The sequence below is a fragment of the Bos grunniens genome, chromosome 1, assembly GCF_055505025.1.
Source record: "Bos grunniens cultivar Pamir isolate PY7600 chromosome 1, Bosgru_T2T1.0, whole genome shotgun sequence".
Taxonomy (NCBI): domain Eukaryota; kingdom Metazoa; phylum Chordata; class Mammalia; order Artiodactyla; family Bovidae; genus Bos; species Bos grunniens.
In genome coordinates, this window is record NC_141165.1 from 91,589,525 (window position 1) to 91,605,932 (window position 16,408).

At 34.0% G+C, this 16,408-nt stretch overlaps 1 protein-coding gene across 10 annotated transcripts in view; it reads right to left on the reverse strand.

The window, feature by feature from the left end:
* The window catches only part of STXBP5L (syntaxin binding protein 5L), a 455,210-nt gene that overhangs the window by 188,876 nt on the left and 249,926 nt on the right, over positions 1 to 16,408 (reverse strand). For all 10 annotated transcript variants that reach the window (XM_086404109.1, XM_086404086.1, XM_086404055.1 and 7 more), the window contains exon 7: positions 13,810 to 13,873. In XM_086404109.1, the coding sequence (XP_086260235.1) occupies positions 13,810 to 13,873 (64 nt within the window). The remainder of the gene's footprint in view (positions 1 to 13,809; positions 13,874 to 16,408) is intronic.

Genomic DNA, 16,408 nt, shown 5'->3' on the forward strand with positions numbered 1-16,408 from the left:
CAACCAGAAAACATATAACAAAATGGCAAAAAGCACATGCCTATCAATAATCACTTTAAGTGGAAGTAAACTCAATGCCCCAACAAAAAGACACAGGGTAGCTAAACAGATAAAAATAAATAAATAAATACTCATATATATGCTGTCTATAAGAGACTCAGTTCAGAGCTAAAGACACACACAGACTGAAAGTGAAAGGATGGAAAAAGATGTTCCATTCAAACAGAATGAAAAGAAAGTAGGGGTAATACAACTCATATCAGCAAAATAGACTTTAAAACAAAGACTATAACAAAAGGAAAAGAAGGGCATCACATAATGTTAAGGGGCTAAACCCCAAAAGAGGAAATAATGTTAATAAATATATACATGTACCTAACAGGAGCAACTAAATATATAAGCCAAACAATAACAGACAGACATAATATTTTTATTAGACATAATAAAAGCAGAAATTGCCATAACAAGTATTAGTAGGGGATTTTAATACCCAACTTACAACAATGAATAAATCACCCAGACAGAAAATCAAAAAGAAAACACTGGCCTTCAATGATACTTTGACAGTTGAACTCAATAGACATTTACTAAGCATTCCATCCAGAAACTACAGAATATGCAGTTTTCAAGAGCACATGGAATATTCACCAGGACATATCACAAAGTAGGCCACAAAACTAATCTCAATAAATTTAAGGAGAGTAGAATCACATCAAGTATCTTTTCTGACCATAAGGGTATGAAACTAGATATCAATTATAGGATGAAAGGTGGAAAAGATGCAAACACTTGAAGACCAAACAATAGGTTGCTAGAAAATCAATGGGTCAATGAACAAATCAAAGAGGAAATTTAAAGATGAGATGAATGAAAATAGAAACACAACTTCTCAAAATCTATGGGATGCAACAAATACAGTTGAGAAGTTTATAGATTACAAGCCTACCTCAAGAAACAAACAAAAGTATAAAAAAAAAAAAACCTAGAAATTTAAGAGACTTACAAAAATAAAACAAAGCCCAATGATTAGAAGGAAGGAAATAACAAAGAAAAGGAGAGAGCCCAAGGAGAGAAATATATGAAACAGAGACACAAAAATGGGGGGGAAAAAAATCAATGAAACTAAGAGGTTAACTTTTTAAAGATAAAGAAAATTGATGAACTTTTAGCCAGATTTATCAAGAGAAAAAGAGGGCCCAAATAAATACAATAAAAAATGAACAAAAAGTTTTGAAAGATAGCACAGAAAGGCAATAACTGAAGAATACTACAAACATTTATACAACAACTTGGACAATCTAGAAGAAATGCACAAACTGCAAGAAATGTAAAATATCCCAAGAAAATGTAGAAAATATGAAAAGACCAATTACCAGTAATGAAACTGAATCTGCAATTAAATTAAAAAAAAAAAAACAAAAAACTCCCAACAAAGTCCAGGATCACATAGCTTCATACTGGAATTCTACCAAACATTTAAGGAGGAATTGACACTTATCCCTTTCAAACTCTTCCAAAAAATTAAAGAGAAAGGAACACTTCCAAACTCATTATTTGAATCCAGTATTACATGGATATCAAATCCAAAGACATTATAAAAAAGGAAATTCAGTTCAGTTCAGTCGCTCAGTTGTGTCCAACTCTTTGCGACCCCATGAATCGCAGCATGCCAGGCCTCCCTGTCCAATTACAGGCCAATAAATCTGAAAAATACAGATGCAAAGATCCTTGACAAAATATTAGAAAACAAAATTCAATGGCATATAAAAAGAATCTTATGCCATGATCAAATGGGATTTCTCCCAAGAGTGCAAATTTGGTTCAGTATGTGAAAATCAATCACTGTGATACACCACATTAACTAAGGGAAGGATAAAATCACATGATCATTACAAAAGGTGCAGAAAAGGCATTTGACAAAATTCAACAATCACTCATGATAAATATTTTCATCAGTGGGTATAGAGGGAATATATCTCAACATAATAAAGGCCATATGTGACAAAACCACAGGTAAACTTTATAGTAAATGGTGAAAAGTACATGGCAAATACTTTTTCTCTAAGATCAAGAACAGGAAAAGAATGTCATTCTTATTTAATATAAAATTGGAAGTCCTAACCACAGGAATCAGACAAGAAAAATAAATAAAGGCATCCAAATTAGAAGGAAGAAGTAAAAATGTCACTATTTGCAGATGACATGATGCTTCATATAAAAAACTCTAATGACTCCACTCAAAACTATTAGAGCTAATAAGAATTCAGTAAGGATGCAGAAAAATGAATATATATATATATATATCAGCATGTCTATACATTAAAAATGACTATCAGAAAGAGAAAGCAAGAATACAATCCCATTTAAAGCTTCATCAAAAAGTATAAAATACTTAGGAATATACTTAAGGAGGTGAAAGACCTACACTCTGAAAACTATATGGCACTGATGAAATAAATTGAAGATAACATAAATAAACATTAAGATATTCTATGCTCATGGACTGGAAGAATTTATAGTGTTAAAAAGTCTATACTACCCAAAGCAATCTACAGATTCAATGCAGTTTCTATCAAAATACCCACAGCATTTTTCACAGAACTAGAACAAATAACCCTAAAATTTGAATAGAACCACAAAAGACCCTGAATAATCAAAGCCATCTTGAGAAAGAACAAAGCTGGAGGTGTTACATGCCCTGATTTAAAAAAATACTATAAAAAAATAATAAAATAAAATAAAAAAATACTATAAAGCTAAAGTAATCAAAACAGTATGATGCTGCACAGAAACAGACAAGTAGATCTATCAAACAGAACAGAAAGCCTAGATATAAACCCATGCACATATGGTCAATTAATCAACGATAAAGGAGGCAAGAATATAAAAAGGGAAGAAGACAGTTTCTTTATATAAGTTATGTAAAAGAATGAAACTAGACCATTTTCTCATAACTTATAAAAAAAATAAACTCTATGGACAAAACACTTAAACCTGAAATAGAAAAACTCATAGAAGAAAACACAGGCAATATGCTCTTTGAAATCACTATCAGTAATACTTTTTGGATCTGTCTCCTCAGACAAGAACAAAAAAGCAAAAATAAGCAAATGGCACTACATCAAACTAAAAAATCTTTTGCTCAGAGAAGGAAAGCATAAATAAAAAGAAAAAACTATGAAATGGGAGAAAATATTTGCAAACGATGAAACAAACATCCAAAATATATAAGAACTGATACAATTCAGTACCAAAAAACTATCTGATTTTAAAAATGGTATTTTTCCAAAGAAGACATACAGACATCCAACAGGCACATGAAAAGAAGCTCAACATTAGTAATTACCAACCACAATGATATCACCTCACACCTGTCAGAATGGCTGTGATCAAAAAGACCACAAATAATTAACAAGTATTTGCAAGGATGTGCAGAAAAGGGAACTCTTGTGCACTGTTGGGAGAACATATATTGATGCAGCCACTATGGAAAGCAGTATGGAGGTTCCTCAAAAAATTAAAAATTGAATTACTGTATGATCCAGCAACTCCAATCCCGGATACTTACCTAAAGAAAATTAAAACACTAATTTAAAAAGATATACACATCCCCAATGTTCACTGCAGCATCATTTACAATAGTTAAGATATGAAGCAACCTAAGTGTCCATCAGCACATGAATGGATAAAGATGTGGTACACACACACACACAGGAATATTTCTCAACCACAAAAAAGAATGAAATCATGCCAATTGTGATAGCATGAACGAACCTGGAGAGCAGTATGCTAAGTGAAACAAGTCAGATTAAGAAAGATAAATAGTATATGTTTTCTTATATATGTGGAATCTAAAAATAGTAAAACAAATATATAACAAAACAGAAAAAGATGCACAATACAGAGAACAAAACGAGTGGTTTCCAGTGGGGAAGGGCACTTGGGGAAGGTAGCAAAATAGGTGAAGAGTATTAAGAGGTATAGCACAAGCAATGTAAACAATAATATCATAATAACTTTATATGGTGCATAATCTATAAAAGTATCAAATCATTATGTTGTACAGCTGAAATTAATTACTATTCTAAGTCAACTATACTTAAATTACACTTATTATATACTTCAACTATACTTCTTATATATTTTGAACAGTATGAAAAGGCAATAAGGTAGGACACTGAAAGATGAACTCCCCAGGTCAGTAGGTGCATGCTACTAGAGATCAGTGGAGAAATAAGTCCAGAAAGAATGAAGAGATGGAGCCAAAGCAAAAACACCACCCAGTTGTGGATGTGACTGGTAATGGAAGTAAAGTCTGATGCTGTAAAGAGCAATATTGCATAGGAACCTGGAATGTTAGGTCCATGAATCAAGGTAAATTGGAAGTGGTCAAATAGGAGATGGCAAGAGAACATCAACACTTTAGGAATCAGCAAATTAAAATGGACCGGAATGGGCAAATTTAACTCAGATTACCATTATATCTTCTACTGTGGGCAAGAATCCCTTAGAAGAAATGGAGTAGCCATCATAGTCAACAAGAGAGTCCGAAATTCAGTTTTTTGATGTGATCTCAAAACCAACAGAATGATCTCTGTTTGTTTCCAAGACAAACCTTTCAATATCAAGACAATCCAAGTCTATGCCCCGATCACTAATGCTGAAGAAGCTGAATGGTTCTATGAAGACCTACCACACCTTCTAGAACTAACATCCCAAAAAGATGTCCTGTTCATTATAGGGGACTGGAATGCAAAAGTAGGAAGTCAAGAAACACCTGGAGTAACAGGCAAATTTGGCCTTGGAGTACAGAATGAAGCAGGGCAAAGGCTAATAGAGTTCTGCCAAGAGACCGCACTGGTCATAGCAAACACCCTCTTCCAACAACACAAGAGAAAACTCTACACATGGACATCACCAGATGGTCGACACTGAAATGAGACTGATTATATTCTTTGCAGCCAAAGATGAAGAAGCTCTAGACAGTCAGCAAAAACAAGACCAGGAGCTGACTGTGGCTCGGATCATGAACTCCTTATTGCTTTAGGTGCAGAGTTAGGTTATTTATTTGACTTTTTTCTTGTTTCTTGAGGTAAGCCTGTATTGCTATAAACCTTCCCCTTAGCACTTCTTTTACAGTGTCCCATAGGTTTTGGGTTGTTTTCATTTTCATTCATTTCTATGCATATTTTGATTTCTTTTTTGATTTCTTCTGTGATTTGTTGGTTATTCAGCAGTGTGTTGTTCAGCCTCCATATGTTGCAATTTTTAATAGTTTTTCTCCTGTAATTGACATCTAATCTTACTGCATTATGGTCAGAAAAGATGCTTGGAATGATTTCAATTTTTTTTAATTTACTAAGGCTAGATTTATGGCCCAGGATGTGATCTATTCTGAAGAAGGTTCCATGTGCACTTGAGAAAAAGGTGAAATTCATTGTTTTGGGGTGAAATGTCTTATAGATATCAATTAGGTCTAACTGGTCTATTGTACCATTTAAAGTTTGTGTTTCCTTGTTAATTTTCTGTTTAGTTGATTTATCCATAGGTGTGAGTGTGGTATAAACTCTCCCACTATTATTGTGTTATTGTTAATTTCCCCTTTCATACTTGTTACATTTGTCTTACATATTGTGGTGCTCCTATGTTGGGTGCATATATATTTATAATTGTAATATCTTCTTCTTAGATTGATCCTTTGATCATTATGTAATGTCCTTCTTTGTCTCTTTTCACAGCCTTTATTTTAAAGTCTTTATTTTATTTGATATGAGTATTGCTTCTCCTGCTTTCTTTTGGTCTCTATTTGCATGGAATATCTTTTTCCAGCCCTTCACTTTCAGTCTGTATGTGTCCCTTGTTTCGAGGTGGGTCTCTTGTAGACAACATATATAGGGATCTTATTTTTGTATCCATTCAGCCAGTCTTTGTCTTTTAGTTGGGGCATTCAGCCCATTTACATTTTAGGTAATTATTGATAAGTATGGTCCCATTGCCATTTACTTTGTTGTTTTGGGTTCGAGTTTATACACCCTTGATGTGTTTCCTGTCTAGAGAAGATCCTTTAGCATTTGTTGGAGAGCTGGTTTGGTGGTGCTGAATTCTCTCAGCTTTTGCTTGTCTGTAAAGCTTTTGATTTCTCCTTCATATCTGAGTGAGATCCTTGCTGGGAACAGTAATCTGGGCTGTAGGTTTTTCACTTTAAGTATGTCCTGCCATTCCCTCCTGGACTGAAGAGTTTCTATTGAAAGATCAGCTGTTATCCTTACGGATAACAGCTTGTGTGTTATTTGTTGTTTTTCCCTTGCTGCTTTTAATATTTGTTCTCTGTGTTTGATGTTTGTTAATTTGATTAATATGTGTCTTTGGGTGTTTTTGGAGAAGGCAATGGCACCCCACTCCAGTACTCTTGCCTGGAAAATCCCATGGATGGAGGAGCCTGGTAGGCTGCAGTCCATGGGGTCGCTAAGTGTCGGACACGACTGAGCGACTTCACTTTCACGCATTGGAGAAGGAAATGGCAACCCACTCCAGTGTTCTTGCCTGGAGAATCCCAGGGACAGGGCAGCCTGGTGGGCTGCCGTCTATGGGGTAGCACAGAGTCGGACACGACTGAAGTGACTTAGCAGTTGGGTGTTTTGCCTTGGGTTTATCCTGTCTGGGACTCTCTGGGTTTCTTGGACTTGGGTGACTATTTCCTTCCCCATTTTAGGGCAGTTTTCAACTATTATCTCCTCAAGTATTTTCTCATGGTCTTTCTTTTTGTCTTCTTCTGGGACTCCTATGATTCGAAAGTTGGGGTGTTTAACATTGTCCTAGAGGTCTCTGAGGTTGTCCTCATTTCTTTAAATTCTTTTTTCCTCTCTGCTTCATTTATTTCCACCATTCTATCTTCTGCCTCATGTATCCTATCTTCTGCCTCCATTATTCTACTGTTGGTTCCCTCCAGAGTGTTTTTTATCTCATTTACTGCATTATTCATTATATATTGACTCTTTTTTATTTCTTCTAGGTCCTTGTTAAACCTTTCTTGCATCTTCTCAATCCTTGTCTCCAGGCTATTTATCTGTAACTCCATTTTGTTTTCAAGATTTTGGATCATTTTCACTACCATTATATGGAATTCTTTATTAGGTAGATTCCCTATCTCTTCCTCTTTTGTTTGGTTTGGTGGGCATTTATCCTGTTCCTTTACCTGCTGAGTATTTCTCTGCCTTTTCACCTTGTTTGTATTGCTGTGTTTGGGGTGGCCTTTCCATATTCTGGCAGTTTGTGGTTCCTCTTTATTGTGGAGGTTCCTCGCTGTGGGTGGGGTTGGACGGGTGGCTTGTCAAGGTTTCCTGGTTAGGGAAGCTTGTGTCAGTGTTCTGGTGGGTGGAGCTGGATTTCTTCTCTCTGGAGTGCAATTAAGTGTCCAGTAGTGAGTTCTGAGATGTCAGTGGGTTTGGTGTGACTTTGGGCAGCCTGTATATTGAAGCTCAGGGTTATGTTCCTGTGTTGCTGGAGAATTTGCGTGGTATGTCTTGCTCTGGAACTTGTTGGCCCTTGGGTGGTGCTTGGTTTCAGTGTAGGTATGGAGGCTTTTGATGAGCTCCTATCGATTAATGTTCCCTGGAGTCAGGAGTTCTCTGGTGTTCTCAGGATTTGTACCTAAGCCTCCTGCCTCTGGTTTTCAGTCTTATTCTTACAATAGCCTCAAGACTTCTCCATCTCCTTTTGAAGACAATGGGCTGCCTTTCTGGGTGCCTGATGTTCTCTGCCAGCATTCAGAAGTTGTTTTGTGGAATTTGGTCAGCATTCAAATGTTCATTCAATGAATTTGTAAGGAAGAAAGTGGTCTCCCCATCCTATTTCTCCGCCATCTTAGGACCACCCCCCCAGGTTATATTCTTCAACTTGGCTTGAATAAAATTTTTCATTTCTTTCAAAAATTGACTATTGATTAATTTTTCACCAAAATACAAATTTACACCAAAATAATTTACACCAAAATATGAAAGAAATAAAATTTGTCTATAATTGCTATCCTTTTATGCACAGAATATTTCAAATAATTTAAAGACAGTTACTGAAAGCAAACATTCGGTGATGTAGTTGGATACAAAATAACAAAAATGAATAGTATTTTATATGGGCTTCCCTGGTGGCTCAGAGAGCAAAGAATCTGCCTGCAATGCAGGAGACCTGGGTTTGATCTCTGGGCTGGGAAGATCCCCTGGAGAAGGGAATGGCTACCCACTCCAATATTCTTGCCTGGAGAATTCCATGGACAAAGGAGCTTGGTGGGCTACAGTCTACAGGGTTGCAAAGAGTCGGATACAACTGAGTGATTAACACATATACACTAACAATTAATTATGAAACAGATTTTAAGAAAATTAATTCATAGGAGCAATAGAGTCTGTAAGGGACTTAAAATTAAGCTAACAAAAGATATGTGTGACTTTTTTGTGAAAAAGTTGTAAAGCTATACAGAAAGACATAAAAGAAAGCCAAAGTAAATATATCTTGTTTATAAGATGAGAAGATAAAACACTCATGTCTTAATGATGTACATATTCTCTAAATTCATCAATATGTCCATGTTTCAGAGTCCCAACAAGGATTTACATAGAGTTTGATAAGCTAATCCTAAAACTTATATAGTAGAATAAATGGTCATAAAAGAAAACAAGATGAGAAAATGAGAATGGAGAGGGGCTACCAAATATCAAGATATTTAGTAAAGATATTATAATTAATAAAGTGTGCCATCAGTAGAATAATAGATAAATGTATCAATGCAACAGAGAAAAAAGCCCAAAGACCCACTCAAAAGTAATAACTTGATACATAAGTGAGATGTCCTTATAAATCAGTGTAAACTGAATTGACTATTCAATAAATAAATAATTTGTATATAAAAATGAAAGCATACCCTTATAACAAACCACCATAAAATAAATTACATATAGATTAAAATCAAATTGTGAAACAGAAAGCCTTAAAACTGATAGAAAAAATAAAACTGCATTTTCCCTTAGGAAGGGAAATATCTAGCAGGTAACAAACAAAATGCAGGAGTCAAATGGAAAACTGATAAGACTGAATACATTCAAATCAAGAATTTGTATGTGACAAAGGCTATTGATGGAAAAACTAAACTACAGGAAGTCAAGAGATTTATTCAAGGTTATATGATAATAAGCAGTGGATCACAATACAAACACAGTCTTCTGCCTCTAACACTAATTTATTTTGCATTCCTTTTAATTTCTAATTACCCAACTAATACACATTATAGTTTTTCATAAAAATTTGAACAACACAAGTAAAATGTGAGTATTTTTGACCATTTTCCTCAATGTCAATCACTAGTATCCTTCCCAGATTTGTACATCTTCTCTGGGGCTTTTTCCCTTGAATATTTAAATATGTAAGTAAAAACATAAATTCATTATTCAAGTGATTTTATACTAACCTTACTGTTCTACATCTTTTGTTTAAAAAATATGGCTTGAAGAATCTTCCTTATCAGAATAGCATTCCACAGTATGTATATAGTATCATTCATTTATTCAATTTTTTATTAATAGACCTTTAGGCTATTTTCAATATTTTGCCTGTTGGTCCTATAAATAGGATAAATATCTGAAATGGATTTTCTATCAACATATTTTAAATGTTGACAACAAGTTGCCCATACTGGTATGTATGGGCATAATCATGATTGCTATGTCTAGATGCTCATTTTTCAATTCCTGTTCCATTACTTGATAAGGTCTTAAAATTTTTTTCAAACTGAATACCAACTGACCAAAGCCAGTTATTTAATAGTTGATCATACCCTGAAATATCTTCTTTAAAATACACAAAATTCTCCCAAATACCTGAATCGTTTCTGGAATATCTCTTTAGATCCATTGGCTTTCTTGTATTGCCCTGTACCAATATCACAATGTTATTCATTAAAAAAAAAAAAAAATTTTGGCTATTCTTAAACATTTCATTTTTATTATGAATTTAAAAATCAGCTTGTAAATTTTTAAAAAATAAGTAAATTCTCCATACCTACTTTACTAAGGGCTTGTATCATCAAAGGATGTTGAATTTTGTCAGTCTTTTTCTGTGTCTATTGAATTGAGTGTGATTTTTTATTCTTCCTTTTGTTACTGTTGTGTATCACACTGATTGATTTGCAATGTCAAACCATCCTTGCACTCCTGGGAAAAATCTTACTTGATCATAGTGTATGATCTTTTTAACATATTTTTGGATTCTGTTTCCTAAAGCTTTGCTGAGAATTTTTACATCTATATTCATCAAAGATACTGACCTGTAATTTTCTTTTTTTGTAATGTATCTGTCTGGTTTTGGTATCAGGGTAGCACCAGACTAGTAGAATGATATTTGGAGTGTGCTGTCATCTTCAAATTATTTTTTTTGGAAGAGTTTGGGAATGATAAGTATAAGTCCTTCTTTATATGTCTGTCAGAATTCTTCTATGAAACCATCCAATTAAAATGTCTATACATTCAAAGCAATCTACAGATTTAATGCAGTTTCTATCAAAATACTCATGAGATTTTTTTTTTTACATAACTAGAACAAATATCCTAAAATTCATATGGAATCACAAAAGATGCTAAATTGCTAAAACAATCTTGAAAGGATAAAACAAAGCTGAAGGTAACATGCTCCCAGACTTCAGACTATACTACAAGGCTATAATAATGAAAAAAGCATGGCACAGGCACAAAACAAGACATATACAACAATAAAACAGAATAGAGATTCCAGAAATAAACCCTTGCATCTACGGTCAATTGATATACAGCAAAGGAGGCAAAAATATAAAATGGAGAAAAGACAGTCTCTTCAATAAGTGGTTCTGGGAAAACTGGAGAGCTACATGTAAAACAGTGAGAATAGAAGATTTCCTCATACCATATACAAAAATAAACTCAAAATGGATGAAAGATATAATGTAAGTCCTGAAACTATAAAACTCCTAGAAAAAAATAGGAAGAACACTTGACATAAATTGTAGCAATATTTATTTTTTTAAAAACTGTATCCTAAGGCAAAAGAAACAAAGCAAAAATAAACAAATGGGGCCAAATTAAACTTAAAAGCTTTCACACAGCAAAGGAAACCATTGACAAATAAACAGACAACCAACAAAATGGGAGAAAATATTTGCAAATGATATGACTAAGAAATTGATACTCAAAATACATAAACAACTCATACAACTCAATATTTTAAAAAAACAAACAACCCAATTTAAAAATGGGTAAAAGACCTAAATAGACCTTTTTCCAAAGAAGACATACAGACAGCAAACAGGGACATGAAAAGATGCTTAACACTGCTAATTACTGCTGCTGCTAAGTCGCTTCAGTCATGTCCGACTCTGTGCGACCCCATAGATGGCAGCCCACCAGGCTCCCCCGTCCCTGGGATTCTCTAGGCAAGAACACTGGAGTGGGTTGCCATTTCCTTCTCCAATGCATGAAAGTGAAAAGTGAAAGTGAAGTCGCTCAGTCATGTCTGACTCTTAGCGACCCCATGGACTGCAGCCTACCAGGCTCCTCCATCCATGGGATTTTCCAGGCAAGAGTACTGGAGTAGGGTGCCATCGCCTTCTCCATGCTAATTACTAGAGAAATGCAAATCAAAACCACAATGAGATATCACCTCGTACCTGTCAGATGACTGTCATCAAAAAGTCCATAGATAACAAATATTGGAGGGGATGTGGAGAAAAGGGAACCCTTGTACATATTGGTCAGAATGTATATTAGTCCTGCCACTATGGAAAGAAGCATGAAAGTTTCTCAAGAAACTAAAATCAGAAATACCATATAATCTAGCAGTTCCACTCCTGGGTATATATATTAAGAAAATGAACACATAATTCAAAGAATACATGCACCCCAATCTTTAAAACAGTGCTATTTATGATAGCCAAGATATGGAAGCAATCCAAGCAGTACAGGAGACCTGGGTTCGATTCCTGGGTCAGAAGGATCCCCTGGAGAAGGATATAGCAACCCACTCCAGTATTCTTGCCTGGAGAGTCTCTGGCAGACTACACTCCATGGGGTCAAAAGAGTCAGACACAACTTAGTTACTAAACCGCCACCATTTATGATAGCCAAGATATGGAAGCAACCCAAATGTCCACGAATAGATGAACACATAAAAAGAATTTGGCAGTTATATATACACACATATATATACAATGAAATATAATTCAGCATAGAAAGAAACAAAACTCTACCAATTGCTGCAACACAGATGGACTTAGAGAACATTATGCTTAGTAAAATTATTCAAACACAAATACTATATGTCACTTAAATTTGCAATCTAAAAATAATACAAATAAGTATATACAGCAAAACAGAAATAGATTCACAGAAACAAAAAATAAACTAGTGATTACCAGAATGGAGATGGAAGGGGGAGGGGTAAATTAGGAGTACAGGATTAAGAGATAAAAACTAATATCTATAAAATAGATAAGCAACAAGGGATATATTGTATAACATAGGGAATTAGAGCCATTATCTTTTAATAACTTTTAGTGGAATATAATCTGTAAACATATTTAATCATTATATTTTATACATGAAACTAATATAATAATGTAAATCAACCGAATTTCAATTTAAAAAGTAAATCTGAATGACACTTGATTGGAATTACACTATTTATAAATCAATTTGAAGAAATTCAATGTACTTTCTCTTACTATCAGGGGACTTGTCTTTCAGGCTCAGTATTTATTAGGCTAATCCAGTTTCTATTATTTAAAAATAAAGAACCAAATCTATATAATTTATTTGTGTGTTTTATTTAGTACTTAGCAAAAATATATACATTTGAAGAGACAATATTGATAATGAAAGTGACACTTTAGAGCTTTTATCAACTTTGTTTCTCATCATTAAAGTATGCATGCTCAGTTGCTCAGTTGTGTTTGAGTCTTTACAACCCTATGGACTGTAGCCTGCCAGGCTTCTCTGTCCATGGGATTCTCCAGGCAAGAATACTGTTGTGTTGCCATGTCTTCCCTCCATGGGATCTTCCTGACCCAAGGTCAAATCATTAAAAGAAAATTATGAATAATGGAAATTATTAAATATTATTTCTGCAATCTGAGAACATTTTCTACATTATTATCTATTTATAAAATTAAGATTGGCTAATTTATGATTACTTAATATTGCTGTTTACCTTTACCATTACTGAATATCATGGGCCAATGATATTGATAATATTTTTAACTTTAAGCATAAAATACTTGATAATTAAAATTGTTCAATATGTTATATGCCTTCCTCAAAATTCTGCCACTAGTAGTAAAGAACCCACCTGCCAGTACAGGAGACATAAGAGACCCGGGTTCAATCCCGAGGTCAGGAAGATCCTCTGGGGGAGGAACGGCAACCCACTCCAGTATTCTTGCCTGGAGAATCCCAGAGACACAGAAGCCTGCTAGGCTATGGTCCACGGGGTTGCAAAGAGTTGGACATGACTGAAGTGACTTAGCACAACACAGCACATGTGTTATATGCCTTTCTCAAAATTTTATAATTAAATATCAACTTAACTCTAGGTGAAACTAATAATTCAATTTGGAACCATTATTAGTGTAAATAATACATTCATTCATTTGCTCATTCATTCATTCAACATGTTTTAATTTTAGATTACACTGAATGCATTGTACTAGATGTTACATATAAAATAACAGTAAGAAACACCTTTATTCAAGAATAAGAAAAATAAATTCAAGAATAATGGTATTGTAATACTCACTTTCCCTTCATCTCTTGGACTATCACTTAAATGCACAACTGGACCTGGATGAGTCTTTGTGGATCTGTTAAATCAATTCAAGAGAGTCACTTTAAAAAGACATTAAAACACTTTACCATTAGAGACTGAAATAAAGGAATTAAGATTACAGTGAAATATACTCCCAATATTCTGGAGCTTAGCATAAACTAATTTGAGCTCTTGGTTGTTTTTCTTTAAGACTATTTTTCTTTTCCCTACTAACTCTATTAAAGTAGGACTATTTTTAAAAATCTGGTTTAAGAACATTGATCCACAAAACAATGGCATTCTTCATTATCTTATATGCTTATCTGTGTGTTGCTAGATCTGCTTCTCTTAAAATTTAAGAATGAAGTTGTACTTATACAGACAAAAGGACTTATATAACCACAAGGGTAATGCTGTAAACCTGTTTCAACTAAACTGCAAAGTACATATCAAATTTAAAATTTCCTTTGACAAGAAATTTCTGATTTTGCTTCTAAAGGGTAGTACAGGGGCTCCTTTGATCTACAAATAGACTCTTGCCAGTGATAGCTATCTTACAAAAATCTGAGAAATTGGGGAAACCTACTTCACTGGTTATGTCTCATTTATCTGGTTAACTAGGATAATCAATAACAGCCTAAGAGCATACTGTTAAAAGGATCTTTGCTCTGCTAATCTGACTTTAAATTTATCCTATTCCAAAATTTGGCATGTTTTTAATGTTTCCTACCTTAACAGATACCACCACTGAGTATGATTATTGTGAATTAAATATGACATGAACTGATACGACATAGATGATTGCTCATTTTTCCACATCCTGTCTTCAATGAACTAATTGTGCTAGATTAACCCTATTATAAGTATACTTGACATAGTTATAATTTATTTCTTAGGCACAGGTGAAAACCATCAAATATTCTGCACAAAACAAGAAAATTTAAATTTTAGAAATCCTTTGGAGTCAGACAAAAGTGACAAATTATGTAACTCCAGGTTCCCCAGATACAACTCCCTAGAGTAACTCAAAGAATTATTAATAAATACATATTTATTATATATCTTATCAGTGGTTTTATTCTAAATTTTTTCACTTAAAAATGGAGATGATAGCAGTGGACCTACTGAATAACAGTGAGGATTAGAATACACATACAACACTTAACGTAATACCAAAACATAGTACTTAATAAATAGTATGTATTAAGTTTGTTATAAATCATTGGAATAATTCGATACTAGAGTTACTACTTGCATTCTAGGATATGTTCAGGAAGAAACGGCTTCATGAAAAGTTTATATAGTTTTTTGCAGTTCTCCTATATTTATATGTAATATATCATTCACATGTAAGTGCACTGCTTTATTACAGTATAAAGGCCTCTGATAAAAGACAATGTCCTTCAATTATCTTTTGGTAACTAATAATATCCAATAAATCAAAATTCCTATGCCTCTTGTGTTTGATTGGAACAACAAGTACGAAAGTGTACTCCATGATAAACTAGTGAATATATAAGGTGTTTCACATAAAGAGTGTTCTATATCAAAAAAAGTTTGGGAAAGTCTGATTTAAAGTTCAATATTTTGTTTTTCTTTTACAGAACTTCTTAGAGACATGATATGCAAATCAACACTGCAAATCTGACCATATGCAAGTTAGACCATATGCAAGACTAACTTATCAGACTCTATAAAACACTTAAGTTTAGAAAAAAATCTAGAGTTAAAGTTATTTGTAATAACTTTTTCAGGCTATAGAAGAGATTTTTTTTTAATTGTAAAAAATAAAAGAACCCTGAAAGTTAGAAGATAACAGAAGTTAAAAGGAAAACTCTCATTTCTCTACATGACTATTAACATTTTGATGTATTTTTTTCTGACTTTTCTCACCAACATTGAATTTTCAAAAACTACCAAGCATTCTTTGCAAAAATTATGGCCATTAGAAACTACTTTAAAAAGCAGTTGTGTACTATGGATTCTGTAAATCTCATAAAAATTGTTTTAGATAGAATTATCAATGAACTTAAATTAATGGGACAGTCATCTAAACAATGCCCAGTAATTCTAAAATCCCTATTTATTTCTCTTCCTCCCATTCATCACAATGGCTTCGTGATAGTTTCTTTTGTGGACTTTCTCTTCCCATATCTTAAATACTGGTATTCCTTTGTATTCTATTCTAGACTGAAATGTATTCCCATATTATATATGATCATGAATTCAAGAGACCACAGGAGCCAGGTAGGTATTGTAAATGAGTTCAATAGGCTGAATAAGAACTGTGCCAAACTGGATAGCACATTGAATGTGAATGTGTTAGTCGTTCAGTCATATCCAACTCTTTGAGATCCCACAGGCTGTAGCCCACCAGGATCCTCCGTCCATGGGATCCTCTATATAAGAATACTGGAATGGGTTGCCATGCCCTTCTCCAGGGGATCTTCCCGACCCAGGGATCGAACCTGAGTCTCCTGCATTGCAGGCAGATTCTTAACCTCCTGAGCCACCAGGGAAGCCCATATGGGAATGATAACACACTACCCACCTACAAAAGGGAAGTTGTTAGTTTCAGTTGATTACTGAC